The 12387-nt window shown below is 37.7% G+C and overlaps 1 protein-coding gene across 2 annotated transcripts in view; it reads right to left on the bottom strand.

Annotated features, from left to right (window-relative positions):
• Positions 1-4388: 4388 nt before the first annotated feature.
• Positions 4389-12387, bottom strand: part of LOC306995799 (carboxyl-terminal PDZ ligand of neuronal nitric oxide synthase protein) — a 48290-nt gene continuing 40291 nt past the window's right edge. Inside the window, exon 11 of one of the 2 annotated variants that reach the window (XM_079607700.1) lies at positions 4389-6996. In XM_079607700.1, coding sequence (XP_079463826.1) covers positions 6468-6996 — 529 coding nt within the window. In that variant the 3' untranslated portion in view covers positions 4389-6467. The remainder of the gene's footprint in view (positions 6997-12387) is intronic. The other variant, XM_079607701.1, reaches the window with a different exon arrangement.

Consider the following 12387-nt stretch of genomic DNA (forward strand, 5'->3'; position numbering starts at 1 on the left):
TGTTAAATGTCAGTGCTTAGACCACTAGGATATAGGGGACAAGTGGAAAACAACAGTTTGTTGAGTATTTGAACCTCACTGCTAAGAAACATGAGAGGGGGGGGGGGGACAGAATCCGACGGCAAAAAAACAGCTGTCGGAATCTGTTCCCCCACCCTCATTATGAGAGGTTTTGATGAAGTGTCTTAAAAAAGGCTGATTTAATTTTTGTGTGGATGGAGCTTAACTACCATCAGTTTAAAGAATATGTTTTGCCTTTTAATCATGATAGGAGAGTATGGGATAAAAAAAAATAAAAAAAAACGATGACCCGGGACTTGAACTCGGTTGTCAAAATCCCAAAAGTGTTAAATGTCAGTGCTTAGACCACTAGGCTATAGGGGACTAGAAGAAAGTAAAAGTTGGTTGAGTATTTGAACCTCACTGCTAAGAAACAAGAGAGGGTGTGGGGGGGAGAAGAATCCGACGGCAAAAAAACAGATCGGCAAAAAAGCACCTCTCCCATTATGAGAGGTGTTGATAGTGGCTTAAAAAACGGCTGACTTGTGTTACCTAAAAGTCAACAGCTCTTTTTGTCAGTGACTTGACCACTAGGCTACGGGGGCCTAATTATTAGCAGCACTTTGATAGATATTATAAGATCCTCCATGTGTAAAAAATACAGGGGGAACGGATTCCGACGGCTGTTTTTTTGCCGTCGGATTCTGTTCCCCCTGTAAAAAAAAACAGCTGTCGGAATCCGTTCCCCCACCCTCATTATGAGAGGTTTTGATGAAGTGGCTTAAGAAAAGGCTGATTCCATTTTTTTGTGGATGGAGCTTAACTGCCATCAGTTTAAAGAATATTTTTTGCCTTTTAATCATGATAGGATAGTATGAAAAAAAAAAAAACGATGACCCGGGACTTGAACTCTGGTCGTAAAAATTCAAAAAATGTTAAAAGTCAGAGCTTAGGCGGGACCGAGATGGGTCTTGTGCATGTTGCCCACTTGGTTCCCAACTAGTACCGAGTGCAATCCTACATGAAATCCATCTGGTCAATTAACATGGGGCCTTAATCTAACCCGCGGACAATCCAATATAGAGCCCATTTTTCTGCCCATATCAAACCCATATGGGCCCCACATACAAATGTCCGTGGGGCAGCTGGGACCGAGATGGGTCTTGTGCATGTTGCCCACTTGGGTCCCAACTAGTACCAAGTGCAATCCTACATGAAATTCATCTGGGCAATTAACATGGGGCCTTAATCTAACCCGCGGACAATCCTACATGTGGCCCATTTTTTCAGCCCATTTCATACCCATATGGGCCCCACATACAAATGTTGGCTGGGTAGGCTATAGGGGACAAGTGGAAAGCAACAGTTTGTTGAGTATTTGAACCTCACTGCTAAGAAACATGAGAGGGGGGGGGAACGGAATCCGACGGCAAAAAAACAGCTGTCGGAATCCGTTCCCCCACCCTCATTATGAGAGGTTTTGATGAAGTGGCTTAAAAAAAGGCTGATTCAATTTTTTGTGTGGATGGAGCTTAACTGCCATCAGTTTAAAGAATATTTTTTGCCTTTTAATCATGATAGGAGAGTATTGGATAAAAAAAAAAAAAAAACGATGACCCGGGACTTGAACTCGGTTGTCAAAATCCCAAAAGTGTTAAAAGGCAGAGCTTAGACCACTAGGCTATAGGGGACAAGCAGAAAGCAAAAGTTTGTTGAGTATTTGAACCTCACTGCTAAGAAACCAGAGAGGGTGTGGGGGGGAGAAGAATCCGACGTCAAAAAAACAGATCGGAATCCTTTCCCCCACTCCCATTATGAGAGGTGTTGATAGTGGCTTAAAAAAAGGCTGACTGTGTTTTGTGTGTGGATAGAGGTTAGCTGTCATCGTTTACATTTAAGCATTTGGCAGATTTTTGATCCAGAGCGATGTAGATTGAATTTGATGGTACACATTTTGTATTGTTGTCAGATTTCGCTTTCCCTGGGAATCGAACCTATGAGAGTGTGTGCGCGAGAGAGACCGAGGGCCCTATCTTGCACCCAGCGCAATTGACTTTGTACACCGACACATGTATCATTCCTATTTTGCACCCGCGCACAGCGGACTTTTCCCTCAACAGACGCACGTCGGTAAATTAGGGAATGAACTTGCGCTCGCGGGGGCGGTTCGGCAAAAAGAGGAGGCGTGTTCCGGCGCAAAAGTTTCCTGGTGCTATTTTCCAGATTTCGACCTCACTCAGACCGTCACCACGGTCTTACCTTGAATGACGCCATTCTTCCGCCTATCCTCGAGACCTAATATCAACAATGTCAGGTGACTGACCTTAGGGGTTGGCTATATAACATCCAGGTGAACCAACCACTTCTTGCCTTTCTTGCCTCATCTGAGACCGACGCGGTAGAGCGCATTTTTTGATTACAGGAAAAACTAGTTCCAATCCGTCACATTTTCGTGCAGGTGCTTCACGTCCCTGACGATTGAGGTGTTTTTTTCCTCATTTAAAATTCTCGGCGCGTCGTTGGAACGCATGTCGGTGAGTGTTTCTTTATTTATTTTTTTTCAGCTTGTTTACAGGTATTTATTGTTGGTTCTCGGGTCAGCTGTTCGCAGCAGACGATAGTTTTTCCATTTTATTTACTGCGTGTACGCACGTAGAGTGATGGATATAATTTATAATAGACTATATGATTTTCAAGGAGTTCTGTTCGCAGACTTATTTTGAAAGATGAGTATGAAGAGTGATTCGTCACAATCTATATATTAAGGATATCTGGTTAACTGTGCTTTAGCAGCTTAATTTGAAAGAATTACAGTTTAAGGAAGTGTTTGATTTGATTAGGCCTAATGAATGGTGATTCACGTTGCTCATCTGCTGGTGCTTTTTACCAAATATATTTTATAATAATGCCATAAATACAATTATGACATAGTTCAATTATGACATTTTGTAATGCAAATATGACATTGTTTGAGATGTCGTCATGACAACATAACTTGTCATAAATATGTCATAAACATGACATAGAAGATTAATGATCAAACTTAAAAAACTACCGGTAGGCCTACTTAGCTTTATGGATTAAATTTGTCATTAAACTGACATTTTAATGACAAATTCAATTTGTAGCACTGTAGTTGAGGTCAAGAAAAACATTCATGACACAGTTATGGCCTCATGTCAAAACCAACCACATGACAGTTTAATGTAATATTAACCCATAAAGCTAAGTGGTTTCTTAAGTTTGACAATTAATCTGCTATGTCATGTTTATGACATATTTATGTTGGACTGGTCTTGTCAAGTTGTTATGACACTGACAGGTTATGATGTTTTGGTTTTATGTCAAGTTGTCATGACAAAGACATCTCAAACAATGTCATATTTGCATTAAAAAAATTCATAATTGAGCGAATGACACTTAATGGCTGTTGTCATAAACATGCATAAAACCTCATTCATATTCATGACATGTCATGTCATGATTATGAAGGTTTCATGTCAGTCTTATGCACACCCCTTCAAGTAAAGTGTTACCTAAATGGATATGACCATGTTAATGTGTTTGATCTTGGCGGAATAGATCTGCTACGCTGCTGCCGCTATAGAACATGAATACATTAACCACACATGTAGTAGCAGATCTAAACAGGTGGGGCTGGAGTTTTTTTTTAGTAAATAAAGATTAAGTCCACAGTGCTTGTTCTCCCGCTCACTCAGAAATGTAGTATATTTATTGTGACGCAACTAATCAAATCAGACTCTGAGTGAATGCAGTGCATTTGGACAATAGGTTTGTTCCTCTAAGGTTTCTGGGTGAGCAAGGAGTGAATAAAAAGGGGCTGGCAAATATAAATGGTAAAAGGATTATCAGTGGGTGGCAAAAATAAAATAAAAGCTACACTTCATCTGCAATCTTTAAAACATAATTCTATCCATTGTATTTGCTTATTTTCTCAGGTATTGTACAATGTCTGAAAGATTAATCAGGATTGCAGATTAAATATAATATAAATACGTGTAGTAAAATATTCTCTTTCAGGAAATATCCTGAGTGCAGCCATTTGGTTAAGTGACAGAATCTAGACTATAGTATCTGTATAGTGCAGCAGTCATAGGCCCAATTGTATATAATTGCAATAGTGAGAGGCTCACATGAGCTTAAATATCGACTGGACTGAAGAGTCTCCCTCTCCCTCTCCCTCATGCATTTATCCTTTATTATCATTCTCTCTGCCCACTTACTCTCTCAAAGAGGATGAAGTTAGAGGAATATCCTGTGCTCCTTGTGAAATAAGTATCCTGTACAAAAGTAATTCCCTTCTCTCTGCTGTAAGTGGAATGGGAAAGAGGGAGAGGCCCATCCTATACACTGAGACAGATTTTATTGTCTAATTTTTTAATTTCTCATTTCCGAAAAAATAAAAATCTAGATACAGCCTAAGATCATGTTTTTAAAGAGTAAAATGGTGGAAGCCGCTGGAATCCAAACACTTGATAAATCATGCACTATCTGAAATATTGGCTTACATGTCTTGAGCTCATAAATTAGCCACTTGTCTGTTGGACCAGATTGATAGACAGTAAGAAAGAAAAAGGTCAACCCTTATGTCAAACATGAATGTGACAAGACTTAATGACCAGAATATCACATTGTTGAAAAAAGATGAATTCTGACAGAAAAAAAAACTGTAAACCAGTAAAATGATCCAGACAAGCATTATTATACATTTGCTTCGAACAGCTTTGCTTTGCACAGGATTATTTAGTAATATTAAATATCCTAATTCTCAGATTAGTGTTAATATAAGTTTTGGTCCATCTTAAATATTGTACACATACATAAAAAAAAGAAAACTTATTTTGAACATAAAATTAAAAAATAAATGAAAATTTACATTTTGGTCCAAAACCAAAATTGCCAGTTTATTTATTCATCACTTTTTCTGACATAACAGCAATGACAATGTATTTATCAGAACAATACATTTAAAAACGCCATTTATTTTCTCTTTTCCTTCTTTACTAACCTCTTTTCCCTTTCTCTTCCCCTCCCCTCTCTTCTCGAGGTGTCATGCTAACCCATATCAGCAAAAAGCACCTGCTCACCATTACTTTCATAATGACATGAATCCCTCCTGTTCATCCTTCTGTCCAACCTTTCTTTAATCTGCCTCTTTTCATTATCATTCACCCAGATACATTATACTTTTGTGTGATCCACGGCTCTGTGCGGTGCGTGTCTCATTATGAAACAATAAAAAACTGTATGTTTTTCATTAAGTGGCGCACTTATTTCACAGTTTTAGGTCATAGAAGTCTTGAGTGTTCCAGTCTGTATAAAATAAAGCTAACAATATATATCTATAGTACTTTTTCTATTTGAATTAGATGAGATACAGATTCAATAATAAGTAAAAAGCATCTGACTCAGACATGTGGGAATGATCAGAAACACTTGCTTTACTAAGCCTCAGTTTTGTTTTTAAGTTACTAAGCAGAATGATCTAGTGGTTTATTAAAGAAGGTCTCATAAGGAAAACAGTATGACACTAGTTAACTGAGAAAAGCAGTGAGATCTTTGAAGCGAGTGCACATTCATAGGATGTGAAAATTATTGAATCTATTGCTAAACCTCTATTCTCTCCCTTTGTTTTTTCGTTGCAGCCTTTCCACCTGCAAAAAGCGATAATGGCGGTCCCTCATTTTACCTTGATTGGTGAAGCTTCAGAATCAGAGAGGAGGTTCAGCCCTGCAAGATGTCTAGACATAATCATGTCCTTTTTTTTGTCTCTAGTCTATCACTCAAGCTGTCTTACTTAGTTATTCATTCACACATCTTGAAACATGAAACAAAATACGCAGTTTGTGAATTCCTGCAACAAAATACATTTTTCCACCTTAATTTCTTCATATTTCTGTTCCTTAACTATTTTTCACCAGCCACCAGCCTTATGTAACATACTTCTGAATTTCTTTGCTACATAACTGCTCGTAAACATAAAAAAACCCCATCCAAACAATATATAAATCAATTTGCACAAAAAAAAAACATTGGACCTGAACTTATAATATAAAAACACACACACACACACAAATTGGCAGCACTAACAGAAACAGTTCCAATGCACTTCATTCGTTGCTTGCTTATTGGCTAAAATTAACTATTTATTTTCAGTCTAAAAAATACACTATCCATCTGTCAATAGTAGTCTACTCTGTATCATAATAAATCTTCTTTCAGCAAATCTTGTAGATGAAATAGTTTTAGGGATTTGTAGATAAAGAAAAACAAGGAGTAAAAAAAACAAACTGTGTGAAATAATATGCAGTGTGAGAACAGTGTGAGCTTGTGGCTAATATCACACAGTTCAGTTCTCCTTTCTTCATTCTGTTTTTGTTCTGTGGATTTTCTCAACACTGTGAAGTCATTATTATTGTGATTTCCCTCGGATTTGGTGTGAGACTCTAACTCCTGCATGGGGTGGTGACATTATAGGTGCCGTCCTCCAGAAACTCATCTTCACTCAGGCTAATATGAAGGCAGGTGTCATTCATAGGTGAAGAGAATGGGATGGTTTGCTCATAGCCCAGCGGTGTGGTCCCACCATCCACAGCTGGATGATCCTCAGGTAAGCTGCTGCAGGTACTGGATGTGGAGATGAACGCAGAGCTCTGGTCATCAGAGGGGTCGTCTCTGGATTGGGGGGATACAAGGGATTTGTCATTGGAGCGCACGCCAGAATCCTCGCTGGCTGAACATGACACGCTGTTGCCGTTGGTGTGAGAATAGAAATCCCCCGGAGAAACGGAACATAGCGTGATGTCAGGAAACGAGGAGCTACCGCTCACGTTTGTGAATGCGTTCCCATTTACAGGTGTGGCTACAGCTGAAGATCTTGACTCCGCCTCTACACCCGGAGAGAGAGTCCTGTTTGACCGCTTGCGGTTCAGGGGCTGAGGAGGTGGGTCCAGTTTAGGGATGGTTTGTTTATACCTGCGGACACAAAAAAGAAGCACATATTGTAGGTCAATCGACTTGTCTGGGTAAAATCAAAAGTTTTATAGTACATTTGTCCTAACCAAGCACAATGAAGCAGTCGAATTTGAAAACAAATATGTGCTTGTTAACAAATATTTTACATGAAATAATTTTTTTTTTTTCCAATACCTTGATAAATGGCATGACCAGAAAGTAGAGGACAATATAAAATAAATATGATAAACTTGTCAATTGTGGGTAGATAGTTTAAGATTCTTAAAAACATGACGCTTTCTAGAGTCTCTTGATGCAGTAAGATTAATAAATTAGGTTAATAAAGGTTAATAAATTCTGATTTATGAAATTCTGACTCATTGTTTTGAATCAGCTGACTTTGCTGATCATATAAGTGAACATGTGACTATGTGACGTGACACCCACAGCCAAAAAAAAATAAATATTGATTTTAATTGATCATTGATTTTTAAATGCACAGTTATAGGAAAATCACAGAGCTTGGCTTGTGTACAAAGCTGAATCATCAGTAAAAGCTCATACACAATTCTTTAAGACACAGTCTACATTCTGCATATGTGTGTGTGTGTGTGTGTGTGTGTGTGTGCACTTATCTCTGTCCCACAGTTCCCCTGCTGGGTAAATTAAGTAGAGAAAGAGAGGGGAGAGAGAAAAGAGAGGGAGAGAGAGAAAATGGGAGACAGAGCTGCAGGTTCTTGCATTGATGGCTCTGCTAAAAATAACTGCAATGCAGTCACTCAGCATAGGACAGAGAAAGCACAACATAAGACTATCTCTCTTTCTCTCACTCATACTTATTAAACACATGCAAAAGCAACCCAAATCACAAAAAACACAAAAACATAAATAAATAAATAAAATAGAAACTATACAGCAGGCTACTTAAGTTAGTAACATTTTAAATGCAAAAGTCGCCACAGTGCTCGTGGGTGGTTGTCAGGGTTTTGCTATGCAGTTTCTAATGTGTATGGAGTGGTTTTTGATGTGTTGCTATGCAGTTGCTAGGTGGCTGGTCAGTGATTGGTTATTGTTTCAAGTTTAAAGAGCCCACCCCCAAGTCTCTATGATGTTCTAAGTCTCCCTAGATACAACTTGGGAGCAGCCTTCATTGTAAGTCTATGGGATTTTTTTCATCTGTTTTATCAAATTTTTTAATCTGATCTGTTAGTGTGTAAGTAATAATATACTTTCCCTCACTCAGCAACACAAGGTGTTCAAATACCTAATCCTACGTATAAACAATAATACAATGGTAGACTAATAAATACACATACAATCCAACATTCAGTGTAACTTCACAAGCAAAGCTACTGCCATTTGATCTTGGACCTTGGCTGCTAGTGTAAGAATTTTCTGTTTCTTTTCCACTTTCTCTCCTTCCCCTAATTAGCATACGATCACATCAGCAATCCCGTCTAGCCCCCGACCAAGCGCTGTCACATCTCCTCCCCCACATCTTTCCAGAGAGCACTCATCTCCTCATCTCAGGGTCCTCACATTGACTCATCTGTGGGTGTCCAAAGCCAAGTCATTTCATTTTCAATATTTTTCCATAACGTATGCCTCTCCTATATCTAGTATTGCAATGACATTCAGTGTACATAAACAGTAGTGTTATATGTGTGTGTTTGTAAATGTAAAGAGCCCTGATAAATCTTGTGAATATTAGATCTTGAATAGCGCCGGTGACTCTTGTAGAATTGTGATGAAATGTCGCACAAGCCATTTAATAAGTCTAACAATATAGCCTTAAGTAAAATGCCATAGCATCAATAATGAATAAGCTTAATTTACTCCTCATAATGCAAAATCTCTTTCTTCAATGTTGCACTTGTTAAGCCACAGGAGCCGTGGATAAAGACTGCTACTGATATATTGTGATATCAGATTAAAAATGAAAAGCTCCCTGAGGGAGAACATTAGTCCTGCTCCTGATCACTTAATGTGTGAGTATGTGTAGATATTTAATTCTTGAAGAGGAATTTAGTGTGTGTGAAGTCCACATGTGGATAATAAAGTATTTTAATTCTGATTTATTCCCTTTAAAACCCTGTTGATATTTGACACCAAGAGAAGCACAAACCCATACACAACAAACTTAATTTGATGAATTCACTTTGATAATGAGACTGTATACCAGTGTACTGCATGATTCAAGCTAAAACATAACATATACTGGTAAGGTCTCACAGGCGCAATGGTTTTCAAACTAAGAAGATAATGCAATTTACTACACTCTACCCTTAAAACCAAGGGTTTTAGGTCTAGACTATACGATATCAGCCCGATTTTGGCACAATCTATTTAACGTAGGATATTGTGATGATTTGTAAACAACAATGAGTATAAGGAAGCAAGAATCCATCGTTTCATCTTGTATAGTGTATCATAGTGGATGACAACAGACGCCACATCTGCGATACTTCACAATGTAACAACAGAAAGACTAGTGTGTTTCTTTCCCCATGAATTAAACTTGTGAGGTAACACAGCGCTGTTTCACTTGGTCTAACGTTACACTATCACACTAAACTGAATTTGAGTGTGTTGAAAGTTATAATGTTATTCTATGTGTTAGTTTGTTGGCTGTATGAGACTAGCAGTAAGCTAGAGTAACATTAGAATAACATTCTGATCATATTCTAACATTTCATCATGTTGAGCTATATAACATTGATTTGTTTTATGTACATTTGCTCACCTGTCTAATAAAGTACATGCAAGAGCAATGTCGCTGTCAAGTCGAAGTTAGTCGCGGACGTGAAGCTTTCGGCATTTTGAAAACGCCACGCTGATATTGATCCTCGTTTTAGTTTTCCTTTTGTTCCCAAAGTCTGTTTGCCATGGTCCATAATGTTTGAACGAAACAACAACAGCGTGAGCGTGCCGCTAGACGTAACGCAGTTGTCCACGACTATGGCAGTACAAGTGGAAACCAAGGATAACGTGATATTACGTCATTAACAGGGTACAATGACCAGGGATGAGCCATTATTTAAAATTGGAATTTCTTCTGAAATTACAAATCTTTGGAAACTTTTGGGACATTGTAAGTAGACAACTGCAGGAAATATATCACACTGTGCAAGTGATTTTTGGATTTTTCATTACAACAATCTTACATATTGAACCTTTAAGCTAACATGCCGCTTTTGGTAGCCATTGTTTGTTTACGCTCTTGTTTCCGGACGCCACACACAGATTTTCATTAAGACATTCATTAAGATTTTCAGTTCAGTGCATCCCTTGATATTATAAGGACATTCCATAGGTGTTATGGTTTTTATACTGAGCTAATCACATTTTCTAGCCCCTAATCACAGAACTTTTAGCATTTTTACATTTAAAAAAAAAAATTGTTGGATGTTTATTTAGTGTTTTAAATTACAAGGACATCGGCATGTCCTCATAATGTAGGGGGCCTGGCCTGAAACCTAAATACCCACCACAATATAAAGACTTTTGGTCCTCATAATGTAGGTCAAACCAGTAGCCTATACTGTTTTCTTTGTGGGGGTAATTTCAGGTTAGGTTAAAACCAGACCCCCCCACACAAGGGGACTTTCCATAGGAATCATTTTTTTATATACTGTACACAATATATTCTATCCCCTAACCCTACATTTTCGAAACAGCATAATTTAGTATAACTTGAATGCTGTTTTCCTCATGAGGACCAGAAAAATATCCAGACAATGTCAAAAATTTCTGTCTTTGTGGGGACATTTGGTCCTCACAATGTAGGGTATACCTGAACCACACACACAAAGTAAATCCATCATTCTAGACATGAGCACGCGCGCACCCCTGTACTCATCATTCATCATCCATTCAGCATGCCAATGTAATTAAAGAAAGTACAATTACAGTTATACTCACAGGAGGTTGGTAAAGTGGAGAAGAGAGGAGAGGAAATAGAAATCAGCGATTTCAGACAAAGGAAGAGAGGACAGGTGAGGGTATGAGATGGATAGAGGGTATCAGAGAGGGTTAGAAAAAGATTAGAGAGAAGGAAGAAGGCTGTTACAGGAGGAAGTGGAAAATCAGAAGGGGAGGCTCCTCACACGTGCACCTGAGCAGAGAAAAACACAAATAAGTCTCTCTCCCATACACAAAAACTCTTCGCCTAAAGACCTGAGAAAGTCATCTAGAAAATGCTCTGATCTGACTCCCACTGCAACACTGCAATTACTATCACTGTATAATTCCCAATTCCCTTTCCATTAACGTCTATTGTTTTTTTGACCAATAAATTAACTCTCATGTCATCTTTCTGTATCTTTACATCTTCATAAAGACATTTAGTGTGTTTATTCTTGTTTTTCTTGTGGGGCACGCAGACAGACAGAGACAGACAGACAGACAGACAGACAGACAGACAGACGCACACACACTTAGGTATGAACTGTCCAGATCAGAACCCTAACAGAAAAATTTGGAGAATATATATATATTTTTAATATTTGCTTTATCTATCAATATTGGTTTCTCAACTGAAGACTTCCCCAAATGTTCCTAGACTGGGCCTTTGTCATATTTAGCTCACTTTTGCAGACAATTTGTCCCTAAAGTTTACCTAAAGGCTGATACAGTACATGACTTTTAAAATCTGAACAAATTGGGCATCATACAGCAAACGACTGAAGATCACACACTACCAGATGTTCAAGTAATTCCAAACACAACAAACTCATACAGAAACATACAACAAATGTATATGTATGACAAGTGAAAACTATACGTATATTAAAACTGGCTCCTCCAACTGAATGGAATCAAAGTCTAAAGCAAAAATATCAGTCTGTCCTTCATTCATTATGTGATCTGTCAACTCTGACTGCTGAAAATCTGCAGACTGGCTAAAACTACCCTTATGAAAAGAAAATATATTTCCCTATATATTATCAATATATATTAAATGGTTTAACAGTATATTTGAACATATATGTTCATAATATGAATCATATATTGTGTTAATATTACAATGTATTGAATAATACATAAGAAATTGTCGCTTTTCTTATATTGGAAAATATGTGACAATATATCATAATGTATGTAATTTTATATTCAGTAATACACTTCATAATATATAGATGTATATGTGATCAGATATGGTACTGCATGTGTAATATATTGCAGATATATTTACAGCATAAACACACACATATATTGAGAAATATATAATGTAATATATTTATGTATATTTTAATTATTTATACGTTTCATATTTTCAAGCTAGTTAACAAAAGCACAAGCACACCTGCCTGTACTAAAGTATTTGCCAAGAGAGTGAAGAGAATATCACTGTGCTGAGGGGAGCACAGATATTACTTTTAAATAATTATAGCCTGAATAGTGTTTGGCCAA

Source organism: Phoxinus phoxinus (assembly GCF_949152265.1).
Source record: "Phoxinus phoxinus genome assembly, chromosome: 3".
Lineage (NCBI taxonomy): Eukaryota > Metazoa > Chordata > Actinopteri > Cypriniformes > Leuciscidae > Phoxinus > Phoxinus phoxinus.